The sequence below is a fragment of the Ooceraea biroi genome, chromosome 2 (genome assembly GCF_003672135.1).
Source record: "Ooceraea biroi isolate clonal line C1 chromosome 2, Obir_v5.4, whole genome shotgun sequence".
Lineage (NCBI taxonomy): Eukaryota > Metazoa > Arthropoda > Insecta > Hymenoptera > Formicidae > Ooceraea > Ooceraea biroi.
In genome coordinates this window covers 2,235,773-2,255,180 of record NC_039507.1, presented here as the reverse complement: position 1 = coordinate 2,255,180, position 19,408 = coordinate 2,235,773, and the positions used below count along the sequence as shown (strand labels likewise).

Below are 19,408 nucleotides of genomic sequence, written 5' to 3'. Positions count from 1 at the left end.
TCGTTAAGGCATATTTACAAGACATTATTAAGATATATCATACAATTCAACTACGTAATGCGAAAAGTGGAACGTTGTTATAGAGATATAGAAACGTTTCCAGAGAGTTAAACATTATTAAAAACTAATCTTTTCGAGAAAGTATATAATAAAAATACGCTAAGTCCTCAAAAACTAGAAACTTGTCCGATAATTGTGGCATTAGCATTACCGTCGAAATTTTAGCTACACAATTTCCTATATTCGCAATCTACGGGACTTTATTGTCGTCGCAGCAAGAAGGGACCAAGAAGAGATTAGCGAAACGGCATCTTCATCTTACTGTTGTTCACGATATCAATAACTCCAATTGTGAGGTGGGTCCACACGAGTGTGACCGGACTCTATATTCGTCCGATATCGTTCATCGTTTCCTCCGGAGGATATGTCGGTATAAGAACTACGCAGGCAGCTTCGGCGAAAGTGGTCGATGTCCGATACTGCTCGATGGAGGCGGCGGCGTTTCCTCACGGGACAAAAGGAACGGGCTCGCGACCATAAAAATGGAAATCCATGTGTATGGTTTTTTCGGCGTGTCCCCGATCGCATACGTACGCGGCCCCGCCATCTTCGTGCTCGACGTAGCATACCAGGATGGTGTCCCGTAATCTCCCCATTGTGCCAACGCTACCACGCGTGTACGCAGATAGGACCTGATTTGGTCACTGCAGCCGGTGAACGTCGCGTCTGAGCGCACGCATTACCTCGCAAATCCAAAGCCGCCTCATCGAACTCCTCGAGGCTGGTTGTACTGATCTCAGCCTCGCGATTAATCCTTCAGATCAAATACGGCTTCTTGGTCTGCGACGATGAGTCAGAATTATTAAACTTCTATGCCTTGACAGTTTGGAATGCACGAAGGCTTTGTTCAAAAATACCTTACTTTTCTGATATTATACTTTAATTTAACGATTTATGCAGATTCAGATTGAATCGTGTTTTCCTTCTGACGTTGCATAACGCAATGTTTCATAATTCTTGAAGCAATGCGATGACAATGTAATGCTATTAAATCGTACGGAAACGTTTAGCTCTCATCGGGTAATATTTTCCATCGTTCCTTCTAACGATAAGCTCAATGTCATGTTCGAGATGCATCATTGGTCTCAGGCGCTTTTCAGACTGATCATGGGAAAAAGAGAGGCTCCGATAACCTACTCTCGCTACCGCTACTCTTCTCCGACCCACTTTTGTCGCAAAGCACACGGTATACGTAGGCGGTACACACATTCCACATTCGCGCTTTCTCCGTTCCGTGGAATCGTCGTGGATGCGATGGCGACGGATTTGTGATGCGCGATACATCCGTCGATGAAAGCAGCGAGCTTTACATCTAAAACTCGCTCGTGCGCGAGCATGCGGCCGGCTATCTTTCTTGCGAGCCGAACGAAGGGAGTACATCGTGGATGGTAGAGCACGCGAGCATTGATAAGTATTCGTGTTTGCGGCGAGATATGTCGCATGGAACTCGCGCGGAAACCGTGTACTCTTACGTGTTCCGGCAAGCGTATATTTCTATCGAATCACGGACACGAAAATCAAAACTGTAGAGAGTAGTTAATTTGATCGATGTGAAAAGTATATAAAAATAAGAAAAAGAAGTATATGACTGAAATGAAATGCATAAAGAGATAATAAAACTTTGTTATCTTTATTAAAGAAATAACGAATTCCGTTCCGCGGAATCGCTCGCAATTTGCGCAACTTCGAGGGCGTTAATGAAATCGTTTCGCCGAGGGAAAATTGTGGGAGCTATCGCGTTATCACGAATCGAATCCCCTTTATTTCCAAGGAAAAGTCAATCGGAAGTTCAACGAGAAATCCGATAGTACCAACACGTTGTACTCATACACGTGTGCATATATGCGAAGATGCGCGCGTATTCGCGTGGCAGACACGTATCTGGAGCACTCATATGGATTGCACATTCAGATGCACGTGCGTACATATGTGAAGCACACGTCGAGCAGCCCAGAGTCCGTTACATTACTTTTCGCACGTTCGCGCGAAAGCGCGCAAGTACGCGCGCGGGGGAGACCACCCCGTGCGAATTCACAATGCACGGATGCGTTTCCGTTCTGGTCGTAGCGACGTCTTGTAAACATGAATGCACACGGAGACGTGCATTATTGAATTTGTTCGAAAAACTTTTCAAATTCGAGCGCAGGAGGACGTTCCAGGAGCGAAACGTGCCACGACGCCTCCCGGCGATTCGTGCGCATCGACCAACGTTGAATAATGCTCGGCTAATGCAATGAGGAACTGTCGGGAACTGTAGATGAACGCGGGTCGTGTTTCAATTATGTAATCAGCAAGGAGCAGTTACTATCTAAACTACGAATACGCGTCGAAAAGGCAGCGATAATTGAGAATCATTTCTGACAATGAAATCAACGGCTAGCAGTTTCCGTATAACACGTTACTATCAAAATTTTTACATTGATCACGCAGGCTTGATTGTTCTGGGTTGAGATTGTTGAGATGTGTTTGGGTGATACGATTATTGTTCCGTGTGCTTTCGCTCAATTTAAATTTTTTCGTTTGTTTTATGATGAACGTTGTCAAAGTAGCGATACATTTTGCGTGATACGATTAGAATGTACGTATAAATGTATGTATGTTATAAAATTTTATGTACTTCTGTATCCTCCTAATAACGAGCGATATTTGTGGATGTTTTTGCTTACTCTTTTTCCGTATGAGGTTACATGGTGGGTGCTTGAATAAACCGCCTCATAATCCTGCGAGCACGTATTTTGACAATTTTCATATACCGACGATAAAATTGCTCATAGAGGCATCAAGTAAACGTTGCTTGTGTCAACACTAGAATCGACATATGCACGACTACTGCGGGGCTTACATGTGCCGGACTGTTTTCATTGTAAACAGCCCGACATCGACCGATAAAGTTTACCATTCATTGAATATACCTATAAAATATATCTGATGTGTTGAGAGAACGATCGAGATCCCATATATATTGCTGTTGACAGTTATGTCGGTGTATTACCTTATCGCTCTTATACCGCAGATTTTCTACGATAAAAACTGGATTGATGACGAGTGTTATATCACGTAGATTTAAACAATTTACAATTGGAATAATACTATTATGTGGAAGCAAAACTTTTCGAACGAATTAAGCTTTGTGAGAAAAAATACAATTCTTTTTATGAATGCAAACAAACTATTATGCATAATTATTATTTAATTTATTATGAATTAAATCTTAACTATATAATCAAATGCTAATTATATAATATTGTTATTAACGATATTTGTGCTATTTACAATAATTGCGTATATTAGAGTAATCACAAATTATTACGTAATTCGCATTGACAAGGACTAATTTAAATATTAACATCAACGATAATGTGTATTATATGTGACTTCAGCACACATTCAGAGACGATTTCATATTGACCGCAAGTTTGCATAAAATTACTGTCATCCAACATAATAATTTAATTTAATTTACTTCAATTTATTCGTAACTAATTTCGGCCACAACGTGGCGCGATGGAAACTTGTATACGGTAACGCGACGCTTCGTTGCATCTTGCATAAAGATGCAAAATGTCATTTTCGAATCTCGTGTATTACAAAGCGCGATCCGATTATGAGTTGCATACATATAAATGCGTAAACGAAATAAGATACATAAACAGCAAGGTACTCAGTGGCGCCCGCGAAAATTTGATTTAGTCCTTACTCTTCAAAGTAAATGGTGGTACCTGTTGCACGCACCAAATCAAGCCGGCTTGGTTGATGAAAATCACTGGTTGCTCGATTCACTTTCTCAATTTACCTTATTTCTCGGGCGCTTCTTTATTTGCGTACTTTGTCGTCGTATCGATTCTCGTTCCGCAGAACTTTTAGTTGCCCGTAACACGAAATTAAAGCGGAAACTCTCCGACTTGAAATACCTTTCGTTATGTGCCATTGCATGCACTTAATTTCCCTCAGTCTGGAAGTAACTCGGCAAGCTTTCGATATTTTCGAGCGATTGGTTTAAGAGCGAGATTGGCTTCTCGCTTCTATACGTAATTTATGAAATCAGTAATATGCGGAATATAGCCATACTACGTTACTTGAGATTTATATAAAAAGCATATATTTTTTGATTATCACAAAATTTTACGCTAAACATTCAGATATATTTGGCGTTGTTAGTAAAAGGATGCATTAATATACTGTTTCAACTTTGTTCATAATAACGTTTATTGCAAGTTAGACAAAAACTGGAAAACATCTAGTTTTATGTGTAAAGTGTTCAATTTACCATAATCTTTCAATATACAACTTTTAAATAATCAGAATCTCTATCTTCTTACTTACATGAAACAGATTCCGAATTTTTGGAACGACAATCTGTATATTGGTTTTTAGTGAGAGTTAAATGTAGATATCTGATATTTGATCAAAATTGACATAATTTTGTTTGAGCAGGTGATCCACTCAGACTGCTATCAAAAACTAATTTACATGAATAACGTCTAATTTTCATATATCGACTTTATTATACGTAGAACCATGATATGGGTTTTTTCAATACAAAAAAATTTTTTTAACAATATATGCATACTTTTCCATGGAAATGAGGAATACAGGATAACACGCAAAAAAGCGCAATACCAACTGAGGAATGTAAATTAATACAAAACATCGCGCCGGCGTTTTCATTCGTATTTAACTCTCGGAGTGTTGAACGCGTACAAAGCGAAATACAACAGCACGGGAAAATTCCTTTCATTATTACGCTGCAAAAATCCGGCACTTTAAAGCCAGTTACGAGAGCTCTCGCCCAAACTCGGTGGTTAAAAAGTGCTCAAGTAGTTTAAAATATGTGCGGTGTAGTCGGGTTCTGAATAAAAGTCGTTACAAGAAAATCGTGGTAACAATATGACTTGAACTTAAGGGCAAATTAGAAGAGAACGGAGACACAGAAAGTCTTCTCCCTCCTAGTTTGCTACTGTATTGCGGAGATCTGCTATTTGAAACTCTTCGCGCAAATATAAATCTCGCGTTCTTGTTACATAGCACGCTCATTTCTCTCGAGGTGAACCTTTTTATATTATATTATATTATATTATAGTATTTCGCTATTATGTGAACCAAGTCTTTTAACGATTTAAAATAAATTATTTTAATTATATGTCTCGTTTTCGGAATTTTTATGCCGCGTTTCTGTTTTAATAATCCCAATTACTGTGCTAAATAATTTATTATTTCCAGAATGCAGAATTAATTTAGCATTTTATTTTTAAAGAATTATCCATTTTGAATTTAATATAAATATAAAATAATATATTAATAAAATTTTGAAAATTAATTTTGTGCGTTATTCAAAAATGAATAATTTATAATCGATATCTAAAACATCTGTATATATAATATAATATTGGAAAAATAAAATTTTATATCTTGGAATGCGATATAATCGCATGTTATTACGGAAAACCTGCGCTTCACAATTTTTGAAATATTGCATCTCGTATGTTCTAGTGGTATATGTGCGTAAATAATATAGAGAAGCAAAAGGAAAGTGAAAACAGTTTATTACTCGGAGGCAACATTACACAGCTTACGTTTAATGTGTGCCGAGAATTTCATAAAAACAAGTAGTAATTTATCGTAAAGCACACGATAAAAGCTGGTCCTATAGGCAGCTGGTCTTTACGCGTTGTAATATTTCGTCCACCTACACTTTCTATTAGTTTCACACAACTACACCGAGGATGAAAAGTAGTCGATAAACCCCTGTTCCCGGAGTATCCGCCATAAGGTTTTTTCTCGGCTACTCCCGAGTTTTTACCTTCATTTACCCCTGCCATGCGACAACAGATACCGGAATAGCAGTGGAAATCGCCAAAGCCTACCTCATCACCGAGCTAAGTGACTTTTGTCGTGTCACCGAGCACTTGGCTCGGTCGAGGGATGGCCGAAGCAGGGGTTGGACTCGCGGAGGACTCGAGGAGGGTAGAAAGGAACAAGGAAGGTGGTTTATCAAGGGTGGAGGGACACACCACGAGTCCCCGTGGGACAAAAGTTTTAAATGTACGCGTGGGGGGAGAAGATTAACGCTTGCAGTTTAATGTCCCAGTTTAATGATACGTCACGTGCCCGCTGATGACGTCCATTTAAATAACAGGACTATTATGATATCCGACGACGGACGCAGCTGGAATTATTTGCGGTCGTGACTGTCCGCTCTAATCTACTTTTTACAATTGTTCCGGCGCATTAATGCCATTTCTTCTGGCTCCGCGGAGAACCTCCAGTTGAGCGGAGTATCTACGTTCATTTTTGTCCCGCCGGAAATTAAAATTTCGATGTGAGGGATGTGGGAAGAGGCAGAGCGAGAGAAAGGGGAACAGAGAACGATAAGAGAAGGACGCGGCGAGCTACTAATTAACTGAAGAATTCTTCTTCTATTAAGCGGCGAGAATTAGAGCAATGTGATTAAATGAGTGGTATTTCCTGCCATTTTGAAATTAAAATTGGATATTACCAATTATACTAGGTGTTCTCTACGTAGCTATATTATTCTCGAATAACAAATTTATGTTAATATTACATCATATATATTGTTTAATAATTCAAAAACTTTTTATTCTTAATGTGATGATACGAAAGTTGAAAAATTAAGAGAATTTGTATCGTTTATATTAAAAACAAATTTTTTGTTGCTTATCTCAAAGATAGAAATATTCGTATTAAACAAATTAACGTATCCAAATTACTTTTGCTATTTCATTAAATTTTATTTTTTCTAACATTCTTACAATTAAAATCAAACATTTTTAGTATAAATCAAAGAGTGATTGCTCAACAGTTTCCAATCAGGGATCATTACGCTTATGTCGGCTCTGCTCCGACAGTACTCAATCAGATTGATCCGGGAGACGTATTTGCACCATCCGTCCCTTGTCCTGATCCCTTGTCCGTAATGTCGGTACCGGAGATAATCATTCTCAAGAGTCGTAGTCGCGCTTTTTAATCTGGCTTCGGTCTTTTCGCTTTGGCAAATAAGAGGAAAGCGCAGAGTTCCCGAAGAAAGGAGCGACGTAGCTGAGAGCGGGAAAACCAGGCTGCAATTGAGCAATCTTGTGATTGGAAATACTCGGCGGGGAGGCCGTGCGTAAGGTTGTGTCCACGTCGATAACGCTTATCCTCATTCGAGATCAATCCCACGGGGCACGCTCTTTCGTCGTAGCTTTTTCCCTGATTTCAGGATCCCACGTTTCTCTCGCCAAGTGCGCACCGTCTTCCGCGAAAGTTCCATCGCGAAAGTGTTTCTGTTTCGATCGATCTCATATCGAACAAGATTGTACAAGAGGATTCTGTCCCCCCTTGTGTCCCCTTTTATACTGAACTACCATAATGCGAGATTTCCGTAATAACAATATTCTGCGATAATACCGCAAAACTTTCACGTACTATTGACGTTGTATCCCGCTCTTCATGGAATTTAATAAGTATCCAGTAGAATTTTCTCTTCCTTTCTCCACAAGGTAGATGAATGATAAGAAACGCCCACGCAATGTACCTTTATTAAATATTCTACTGACAACACCGAGCAACTCCCATTGAATTATTCGCGAATTTGTTCGGTTACGATCCGGTTAGGTGAATCTTGCTTAACCGTTGATACGAATCAAACGATTTTACGCTACGAATTATTAATGTATAAAAGTATTTTGCGTAAAAATGGCAAAAATAAATTATTCTTACGAGCTGATAAATCTTCAAGTTTCGTAACTGTGTCTCGATGTATGCGATAGAATCAACCCCAATCGTCATTTCTCTTTCTTGAAGCTCGAGATAATACACAGTGGAAGGACACAAAGTGAAATGCTTTTAGGTGATGTCGATCGACTGGTGTGACCATTTAGAGTGCTCGTCAGTGTAACGTATGACCGAAACGGACTGGAAACAACAATCCATCAATACAATAGAGAGCGACCGAGCTTTCGTCGCTAATCACTAATTAATTAGTTGTGTCATCGGTAATGATCATTATCATGTTGTTGGAAAGGCTGCGCGGATATTTCCCTCGTTTGTCAATAAAAGTCGATCCAAATTAAAGTTATCACATTTGTTTATCTCGATGCTGTACGTAACATATCTACATACATTTTTATTTTTTCACGTGTCATTGATTTGCAGGAAAATTGATACACATTTTGCAATATAATAGTTATAAGTTTGCATATAAGAGCTATCTAATTATAAAGCTATCTAAATATATAAATTTGTTTACATCATGAATATTATAGAGAATGCATCAGTTTCTTATAAATTACACACGCGAACTTTGTATACTTAACAGCGAAGTAACGAGAATATAATTGCTTACATAATAGCACTGTGTCGCACCGTTGTACTAATTAATGAAATTGAATTGTTGTGCAACACAGGTTTAAAAAACGTTAATATCGATTGAGATGCATCGATAAACAGCGCCGTAATGGTCGTTCGCAGCAGGTACAAAACGGTAATCCATCAATATATCCGGAACGATAGAACGAGCATCCATCGTTAATCTCTAATTAGTCAATTACCTCACGCAATTTTGCTAATAACGAGCACACATCGTCACCGAGTCGGCGAATAGCATGGCACACCTGCTACATAGCATCCGCAACGACATACCCGACGAACGATAATGTTCAGCTTGTGGTTCCTGTTATAACTGCATTCATAATTGGCATTATATTGATAAACTTCAATCATCTTCAGTTTCGTCGCGATTTCATCGTCGTCCGCGTTCACGGAGTTACACTTAATTGAAAATATCGTGTTAAAATAATATTATAGCCCATAATTGACCTCTTACAATCTTATACAATAATTATATAATAATTAAATTTGGTCGTAAATTATTGTTTCCATAATTACCAAGCATGAATTAGCAAGTATAAATTGTGACACAGAGATATACATTTAATTACTCGCTGTGATGTATAGAAATGCGTGAAATCGTATATTAATAGAGTGGCACGATTTGATTATCATTGAATATCATCGAATACTGATTGCAATGATAAATAATTTTTTCGGACATACTATTTCGATTAATAGGAGGCATATTCTAGTTTGAGTTATTTAATATATTCAGCACAGTATTATGTGTTCGTGCTCTCCTCGATGAGATTCGCATATTTCGACGTAAAAAAGGAAGAAGGTTTGAAGAATAAAATGAGTGCCGCGCACGAATCGCAGGGGAACATTTGGATGGGTTGGAAAACGCAACCTGCCTTTGGCAATTCATGGCGGTAATAACATTCTTGTAACTTTTCATCTTCACACTCTACATCCATACCACCGACCGTATTTCTATCGGATGAAGTATCTTTTCCGGATCGCATTGGAATTCCCGCGGACATTCACGGTTATAACTTTCGCACAGTCGCACATACGCGATATTTGTGCACGGTGTTCGCCCCGCGTAAATGCGAGTTGCATCACGAGTATTTGTATTTAATGTATTAAACGGCGCGCTCTCTGCTGGAAAAGATTTGATCGCAGAAATATTCGTAATCGAGTCAGAGATGGGTTTGCTAAATGAAGCAAAATTTTATACGAGGGAAAAACAAATGCATTATTACGGCGCACAAAACGAAGCGTTGTAATGCTTACAATATTTCATGTTAATATATAGTTACATAGTTGTACTTTTTTTCATTATTCTAATAAATGTCGCAATTTAATTGACATTTAATATTATTGATTCTACAATGAGATTTACAATATATGATTCTCTCATATATTGTCAAATATCAATATTTCGAGCTCTCTTGAAAGTTTTGCCTTGTAGTATATGTATAAAATAATAATATCATGTAACATATGTTAAAAAATTATAATTATTATTGTTTATATGAATAAATATTTATTAGATTTATCAAACATAACAATAATATACTTTAAACATAAATAATATTTTAAGTCGATAATGTAGTTGATATTATAGTAATTCAACACATGCATTATCTCGAAAACGATGCAGCGTAAATAATTTCTTCCTATTCCTGGATAAAAATGAAATCTCTCATGACATTTCGTAGTTCGCTCGGATGAGTTCATTAATCATGCATGGTCGGGTCATTGGACATTTATTGAATCGCCATATTTTTCGGGAAACGGTATCCAGCGAATTCCGCGAGAATTTTGTCGACTTTCAAGAAGTTCGCGGGTGAGTCTCGTTCTCGCCCTGGATAAAGCGCCGTCACCATCGAGAGATTTGTTGTTCAAAATCCAGCTGGGACAATAACTTATCCAGACTTGGGCTGGACTTTAGAGCACTCGGCGGAAAGTTTTCGCGAATGGCGCCGGACGCATGAGTTCTTTACGTGAGTTTCATCGTTTCTGCACTAGTCGGGGTTGGTATCGAGAAAATTACAGTGATATCTATATCTATATTCGAATAATGAGGATAACATTTCAGGAGGATGTAGCTGTGGGTGTATTTTTGAGCTTTCTGATTAATTATATAATTAACATTTCAGGAAGATGTAGCTGTGGGTATTTTTAAGCTTCGTTTAATTATATGCTGGTGATAGGTTGCTTATTCATGCATTGTATCAATTGATATATTCTAGAGCGTTTATTATATATTTTGATGACTTTCATATGTAGATTACGTAATTGTAAAACTATAAAATATAATTATAAATTTTTTTACGCCACGAATTATGATCGACGCGAAAGTAGCTTACTCTAATGAAAAATTAATTGTAGCTTGCATAATGTGGCGCGCAGCGTTCGCAGATATAATTGGGTCGGCGAACATCGTTTGTTGTGTAAGGTCTTAGGATAAATAGATTAGATAAATCGTATTAGAGAAGTACGATCGCAAGGCATGATTTTCCAGAAATACGTCATTCGCGGAGAGCTCGAGTACGAACTTTGGAATATAATGTTGAGTTAGGCCGTGTAAATAGTAAGAACCAAGCGTGCTGGAGAGATCCCTCGAAAGAACAATACCTCTTTGTCGGTTTGCAAACGGAGCTGTTCCGCCCCGACAAACAAGTGGTGGTTGCTTAGCTATGCAATAACGATACTATCCTACCCGCTTGCATTGTTATTTCGGTCGAGAACTAGGCACATACACACAGATACACACACGCACACATACATTTACATACGTCTCGTGTACAGATTTGCTTACACCAGTTACTTATACCTTAACGTGCTTCAAAGATCTCTACATCGCGTTTATGTAGAATAATTTTTCGTGATTAATGATTTCAATCGCGCATCCCCTTGTGTTAATAGCATTAATTGGTGGTCCATCAATATGTTTTTTAAACAACAGATATTATCTTCTTATATTAAGTATTAGTTACAGGATGTCTTAGAAGTACGAAATATTAAGAAAACATTTCGCCAAACTGAACTGCGATGTAAAACTTCGCGTTGCTGAATTAGCTTTCAACGAACGCCAAACTAAAACTTTTCGTTTCGGAAACTGGCGGCACCAGAATATAACAATCATTCCTGCAGAAAGTTTCATCTCATAGAGGGCTTCTCTCGGTGAAAATACTGTATGATTAAATATTTAACTGCATCTGTGCTGCATTTATCGGCTTAGCAACAATTTCGTTATCAATTCCTCTCTTTGTAATGTAATTTCGGAGCGAAATACATATCAGACATGCGAGCGTGCGAAGCGAATTTTTAATTGCTATATTGAATAATGCCCTGTGTTATACACGTTTCAATATTTTGTAGACCTTCGGTTGCTGATATTATTCATCGATCCGTTATTATTTACCAGTCAAATGACGCAATAAAGTTATAAAATATGCAAAAGTATTCACTCTGGAAATTCCGACGTGAAACAATCTCAAAATTTATTTCTCGAAAGCTATCGATCGTGAAACAAACAGGGTCAAGAGGAAAATCGCCCAATAATAATTTGAAATATGCACTGCCCGATGCCTGACAATAAAGTGTTGTATATTTAATGTGCACGTCATATTTTTCTGATGTCTGACAATAAAGTATTGTATATTTTATGTAGGCAGCATGTTTTTCCAGATGTGTCCATACATCACGCATTAATTTAAAATTAATTAATTAATTTCACAATTGCAATTCACGTTCAAAAGAAGTCACTTTGTTAAACGCGTGCATCTGTTATCCTCCGCCCATGACTCTAATTATTTATGAGCTACGAGGAATGTCCGAATTATTATTGACGGCTTTTGCACGTTGTGCGATTTAAATTCGCGAGACGAATGTTCGCCAGCCGCGATGGCGTCAGTTGTTGCGCTTATCAATCAAACGTCATGCTGTATGACGCGTGCACCACGCCACGATACAACCTCGAACGACGCTTTAAGGATTTACGTCGAGGCCGTCCGGATTACGGAAGTCTAATTTGAAAGGTGCGCAACAAGCGTCACTCAGTCGACTGTCAAGACAATAACGTCGTAATTTACAGCAAACGACCATACATCCACTAAATATTTCCGCCCGCGCGCCGCTTTTAGCGGTTTGACGCGCACATTGTTGGGCACTTACTTATGCAATAAATGTTAAATATTTCTCATGCCGTTGCATCTACCAATGCAACGTGTCGTCCTGCTCGACAACGAGCGTCTTGAGGGCAGCGGCGCTCGTTGTGCAAGTCACTGCAGCAAAGTGTTCCAAGTCTTATCTAATCTCCGAGAACGTCGCTCGGTGTCTGCTTCATCACCTCGGCCTGGTAGTGAGAAAATATTGACGAATATTCTTTCGCTTTTAACCCACGCTGTTAGATGCTCTTAGGGCCGCACGTCCGGTTACGTGTCGCCCGGGAACTCGCTTACGTACGCATGGACACACGCGGGAGTGCTAATCAGGTTGGCCTCGTTTTCAATATAGATTTTCCGATATGAATTTTTGATTGGCGAATCGTTATTTTTCTCTGTCTTGTATATTTCCAGAAATCCACCTGATTTAATTCTTAATTTTTCCAATTAGGCGAGTGAATTAAGAGGAGGAAGATAAAGGTTGTTTGCACGAAACGCTTTGCGGATTAATTGTGAAAATCGCGATTACTCGAGACTATAATTTTGACATAGTTGCAAGTATGAAAGTTGTATGCAGCCTTGCAATCCCCAAACGAATGACTTCAATAACGTTTCGGTAGGCGCAACGGAGCTATTCGCTCTTAACAGGTGAACATTCTTTACAGATGACGACCGACATGGCGACGTCGTAAGATCGACGCGGCTCCTCATTCTTCCATGGATCATAAGTGATATCGCGGAACAGAAATGACTATCACCGTGGGATTCAGTGAGAGACGTGCTCCTTAACGCGGTTCGTTTGTCCGAAAACGTGGTCCGAGCGTCATTATGACGCCTCTGGATCGCGCATGAACGATCACGCGCCACTTCTGAGACCACCTCGTCGAGGACGACCCAGGGCAAGCTGCTGACTCGTGCGACGTGCTTGACGTCTAACAGTGTCTTACGTAGGTGCATTCGGGGTCGTAATAAAACAGAAGGAACAGAAGAAAAAAGGAAGAAAAAGGAGAACGCGGTGGTTCACGCGTTCGTGCACGCGAACGGCGTAAAACGGGAGAATTGCGCGTGAACGCGAAGTTCATGCGCAAGCACGGACACTCGTCGGCAACGCAGCGGAACGAGTATAACGTGAGTGTCATAAAAGAGAAAAAAAAAGCGTGTGAGGGATGCGGCCCACGGATGAAGGGTGGGGTCTTTGGGCACCGATAAGGCTTATCCGGAGATACGATGGCTGGCAACTGGCTGGCACGTCGAGTCACCAGTCGTAGTGCTCAGGTGCCGTCGACGAGATCGTCGCGTCGATCAGGTTGCAGCGGTATCGCGAGTCTGCGCCACGTTCCCTAGTTCCGAGGAGGTAAATTTCGAGAGTTCCACTTCCGGATCAGGTGACCGCTGATATCGCGAGAAGCCGAGAGGAATCTCGAGAAGGTACGGGAAGTCAGCCTCAGTGTGAGAAAAAAATCGACGTAAAGTCGTGACGTCTTTGGCGCGGGCGATAACGCGCAATTGCCGCCGCGAAAACGACTAATCGTCGCGTTTCTAGGGTGTCTCGAGTTTTTAATTTGACGCTCTAGCGCGTCGAGTGGTCGGTGACAAAGAGCGTACAGTGACGGTGTGCAAAAAAAGTGAGCGGAAAAAAGTGAGAGATGAAAACATGAGAGGAAAGTTCAGAAGAGAGTTAAAGAGAGCTGAAGAGGCAAAAATGTGTAGCGAACAAAAGGCTTAAGTAGCATGTAAAGATACAGTTTCCTTATCTCCTCCTCCTCTGACTCTATCTCTCCATCTCTCTTTCGCATCCCTTTCTGTTCTCTCGTTTTTGCTTTTTGCAAGCTGAGGACTACTCTCCTTTATTTTCGCTTTGCCTTCTCCGCCCGTTGTACGCTGCGCTTTGTACAGCTTCCGTCTCATGTGTTAAATTATGCGCGACCTCTTTGACATTTGACAACCGCTGCAGTTCCGGTAATTATAGCCCCATCCTCGCCGCGAGTTCGCTCCTCCACTTCGCGCTCACTCGTTCTCTCAAACCGGCGCACTCCTATGCGCCCTCGTCTTTCCACCCTCAACGAACCACCAAATGTAATCCGCAGCAAGCTAAAATCCCTTCGCCCTTCGAGTTCTTACGCTCGTCGCGTCGATTCGACTTCTCTTTCCTTCCATGTTACGTAATGGTAGGTTCGCAAGTAGCTATTCAATTCTCGCTCGGTTTTACAAGAGCGGAGTCTTGCGTGTAAAATCCACTTCGAATTATTTCAACATCCGACTCCCGCAATGCTCCCGCTTTATTTTATATAATCGCTGGTAAATCCTTTCTTAGTCACATGCAATTGATGACTGTGATGTAGGGTAAACGAAATGAAATTAAATTTTCTAAGAAAGTTAATTAACAGATTAACAAGAATTGCTCTGCGTATTGAAAAATATCTCTTTGCACACTAAACTTTTTTTGCTAACTCAGGGATAAAATTTTATTAAGTTCTACTAAAGCTGTGAAATTAATGCGATCAAGTCAAAAATTGATCCAGTTACGTTCGTCAAGATTCTGCAAATATCTACTTCTAAGTTATATTTTAGGTCAGCAATCTAAAAGCAATCTAAAAGCAGATTATCTATATTTTGATATCTACATTATTTTATTTTTAGCATCGATGATGTGCATAATAAAAGTGACATTTCCTTTTCTCAAATTTTAAAGAATTTCGATTACGTATTAAGATCGAAAACAGAATATGCAATCTATTATAAATTAAAATCGAAGTATCAAATGTCGTTCATGTGCAATGCAAAAGGATGTATTTGAAGACTTTAAATTCTACCTATATTCTCTCTCCTCTCCTCTCTCTCCCTGATTTTCATCAGTTCTATCCCGAGTTCGGAAGACACGATCCCTCTATCGCGCAACGGAAAATCGACAAATGCTGCTCCGCACCAAGTCGGAAACTAATTCGAATTCCCGGGTGATGAATTCTCTGTGTATCGTTCCGTTGGTGCTTCATCGGTCTCCCTATTGCGTGCATCTCCTTCACCCTCGTTCTTCCGCGCGTCGGGCTTCTAAGATTTGACCCGCGAGACGCGCGAAACAAAGGGAACTCGTGTGCCGGTAACTCGGGGGAGAATCACGCAGATGAGGAAAGGGCGAAGGCGAAAGATTCTACGGGGGCGGGAAAGTGAGAGATAGGAAACGCAGACGGAAGAAAGCTAGGCGCAGGGATGGACGAGCGACGATGCCGAGCTTTCCTGTGCGGCCCGCTCGCGCGCTCGCACACGAGCCGAGTTTCTAATTAAACTTAAACTTTTAATTGACTCGTTGTAAAGCAGTTTCTCGTAAGAGGCCTGCACACGCTCAGCCAGTTTTCCTTCCACGGTGTCGTCCCTTGTCTCCCAGTACGACGTTCGCCGTTTCTCTCGTCTTCGTCGCGCTTTTGCGTCCCGCGCGGCTAAATTACAATGTCGAACGCGCAGTTCGCAGCCAGCGATAAGCCACGAGAATGTTATCAAGAGAAATTGCCGAGCATATTGTATCTACGGATAAATAGACGCTACGCATCGCTTTATAGTAGTTATACAAGTTTACTTGAGAAAGATTGGACTTTATTAGGTCATGGTGAAGAAATAATACAAGTGAAAATAACGAATGTTAATTTAACTTATATTTAAATTAAATTAAATTAAGAACTTGTATTTCCTACACCATTTTTTCCAAGATGCTGTATGGTTGTTTCTATTTGATCTTTGGATATAATATGCTTTCATAAAACAAAAAATAAAAGAGAGCGTGAAAAGGATCCAGTCTTTTGCGGGATCTAGTCTTTTAAACTGCATTCAATTTCCCATTTAATTATTATAACAATTAGTGACGTCGCGCACGTCATGTCAATTCTCGAGACGATCGCGCTTACTGAAATCGTGGATTGAATTTAACGAGGCGTGCATCGCGCAAGCGATAATCACAATCAATTCCATGAACATAGATAAGATTCTTATCAGTCACCGATGCTTGTCCACAGGGTTTCGTATACGCATCTACAGCTGGATCGCATCGCAACAAGTTTCCAAAGGCACTCCAGTATCAGTTTGGCGTTCGAAAAGTACACGAAACGAACAGTCGGATCGATCGTCGCTACCAAGCGCTGCGAACGACTCGAGACTCCAGCGGGGACATTCGTCTGGACGCGCGTTATTGTGCCGTGCTTTAACCAGGTGATGAGTGTGTGCTCCTCGTGCTAAGATCCCAGAATCCTTTCGAATTTGAATCGCGTGCGCGATCCGTGGAACCGCCACGAGTGTGTCCTGGTGCGTCGTTCGCGGTACGTCCGAGACCTATCCAAGATAGAGAGGCAGCCTATTCGCGCACGCACAGTAGAGTTTGGGGGTTGACACCTTCAAACCGCAAGCGTACAATAATCCTGTCTTCCTCAAGAATAAACGAGGCCGAGCGTAGGAGGCACCGACAGCCGGTCGCCAGGCGGGCTCCCATGAAAATGTTACAATCGCTGAACGCTCTGGCGGGTAAGATCTCGCCGGGCTCACCTACCGACAGCAACGCCAATAAAGTGCACATGCATAACAACAACAATAATAACAACAACGTGCATCACCATCCTTATTCGAAACAAGCGCAGCCGTCCCCGTCGCACTCGGCCAACGGCGATCAGAAGGAAAACACGTGAGTAGAAACTTTGATTTAATTGGTATTTTTGATAACAGCAGCATGAAGTGTATAGTAATTTTTATGTCATATATACATGCTACTTTGTATGTAACATATGCGACAACAAAAGATGTACACTGAGGTGAATTGTTAGTTGCAATAACAAAACGTGACGATGTTTGCTCGCACGCTGCTGTATAATTACCGACGAAGTTGGAACTAGGTCGTCCACATTGCGATTGCTTATTTCACGCTGATAACGGGTTACGATAGGCTAATGCAGGAATTCGTACATTATGCCGGATGGATAAATCTCACCATTGGCATCTGTGAAAATATTTTGTTTGCGTTGCTCGATTTACGTATGTCGCACAGAACTCCGTGTTGTGCGTTTCGGTGTTAATTAACATATTCAAGAGGCGGTTGCGGCAACATCGATTAACATTAACCGCGAGCATCTAGAGCTTCTTGCTCTATCTCTACCGATAGTATAACGGGACCGCAGCATAGCGTCGCACTGCTTTTGTGTCCAGTACTTGTTAGTTAACACATTGCGGCCGTAAATGGAGAGAAGCTCCACCGCTGGTGAACTTAGGACTGCATTGTTAATCTAGATCGCAGTTGGATATAATGCAACTACGATTAATTAACTAACTCTTTCGGCAAAACTCGGTCTAAATTGTTCACGATTACGCTATACATTCGCTACGGTACAATTAACATTACGTAACGACCTCTATAGAGATTCCGTAACGTGAATGGGAAATCTTGAATTGTTTAATAACTGATTAGATCTCCCTTCGTAAAAGATTGGAATAGTGTCCTCGTTATGGGAATTGCGAATATTTTCCGGAAGATACTAAGAAGGTGTTTTAAGTAATCGTTGACTTTAAACTCCTGTCTTTCCAGCTGTCTTAATGCGCAATGGTAGAACGACTGAAAAATGTAATTTAACGCTCATCCCATGTTGTTTGTGATTCACTTCTTTTTTTCCATAATTTTATTGGTCACGAAAGCCGAGAATGAGATACTTTCCGTCGTAGAGAAACGTCCCGCGAGAGTATCTGATACAAGTGGCTTTTCTCGTAACGGAAAAATCGAGTGGAAGAGGAAGGAAGTTCGCAGCGCATAATATTAGACATATTATTATAAGAAACATTACGGGTTTTAAAACTGTTCTTTTTACCGAGTCAAGAAACCTTGGAAACGTCTTGATTGGGAAAGACAGCGTATTTTAAAGATAAACAGCGCATAGAGAGTCGGTTCTGCTAATTACATCTTGTCGGTTCTCGTCGGTTCTCGGAGGGTGCTCGAAAATGCGGCTTACTTACATCATCTTGGAAAACTTTTTCATAAGCGTGGCTTTAAAAGGGCTGTTTACGAGGACAAAGAGAAAAAGGCTCCTAGAACAAGGGTTCATGTTTTCTACTCTATGTCCCCTTTTAATGGAAAAAGTATTTATGCGCGGAAAATGTCATGACGCTCTTCATCATCGTAAAGGCTTCTCTCTAGCGCGTGTTCCGCGTATTCTTTTCAAGAATCATAAAAGGGAATGAAAGAGAAGAGAGGAATCAAGAGAGGAGAACGGAGCAATGAGGGATATAGTGAGAGAATTCGCAGAGAGAAGATTCTTTTTTTCGTCGGGAATCAACGAAGGGGGGAGGGGGGTAGGAGGTGTTGTCGCGGCGGAAAAGGGCGCCCTTCTTCATTATTTCGTTACGTCGTGTAAACGTGCCTCCCATAGAATGGGATGCGCAAGAGGAGGAGAGTGGAGGCCTAAAATAACTTGCTGGCATTCCCCGATGCGAGAGGGCTAGAGCCTCTCCCTCGGTCTTCGGCGCGACATTACGACCATCCTTCACCTTCCTCACCTCTTGCTAAGTCTTCTTCATCTACACCCCGCAGAGAGTGGATGTCGCCAAAATATATGTACCTGTCTTATGTAAAACGCGGCGCGATTCGAAGAACGGAATTCCTCGTCTCAAAACTCCAGGTATGTTGTAGCGCTTACAGCGTAGTCCGCTCGTGTGATAAAAAAATGTAAAAAATTCGATTACACAAATTAAGGACAATTTGTTTTCGTTCGGTTTTCTAGTACTTAATAAAGGTGAGTTATATTAACCCAAAAAAGTGTTTGTAAAACAGCGATCAGAAACGTTCATTTGTCAGACATTTCGTTTTAGGAGAGAAACGT

General features: G+C 40.5%; 1 protein-coding gene across 18 annotated transcripts in view; it reads left to right on the top strand.

Moving 5' to 3' along the window:
* LOC105287975 (CUGBP Elav-like family member 2) overlaps positions 1-19,408 on the top strand; it is a 457,839-nt gene that overhangs the window by 160,993 nt on the left and 277,438 nt on the right. For 14 of the 18 annotated variants that reach the window (XM_026975346.1, XM_026975355.1, XM_026975357.1 and 11 more), the window contains 2 exons: positions 13,232-13,994; positions 16,571-17,229. In XM_026975346.1, coding sequence (XP_026831147.1) covers positions 17,039-17,229 — 191 coding nt within the window. In that variant the 5' untranslated portion in view covers positions 13,232-13,994; positions 16,571-17,038. The other 4 variants (XM_026975347.1, XM_026975348.1, XM_026975345.1 and 1 more) reach the window with 3 other exon arrangements.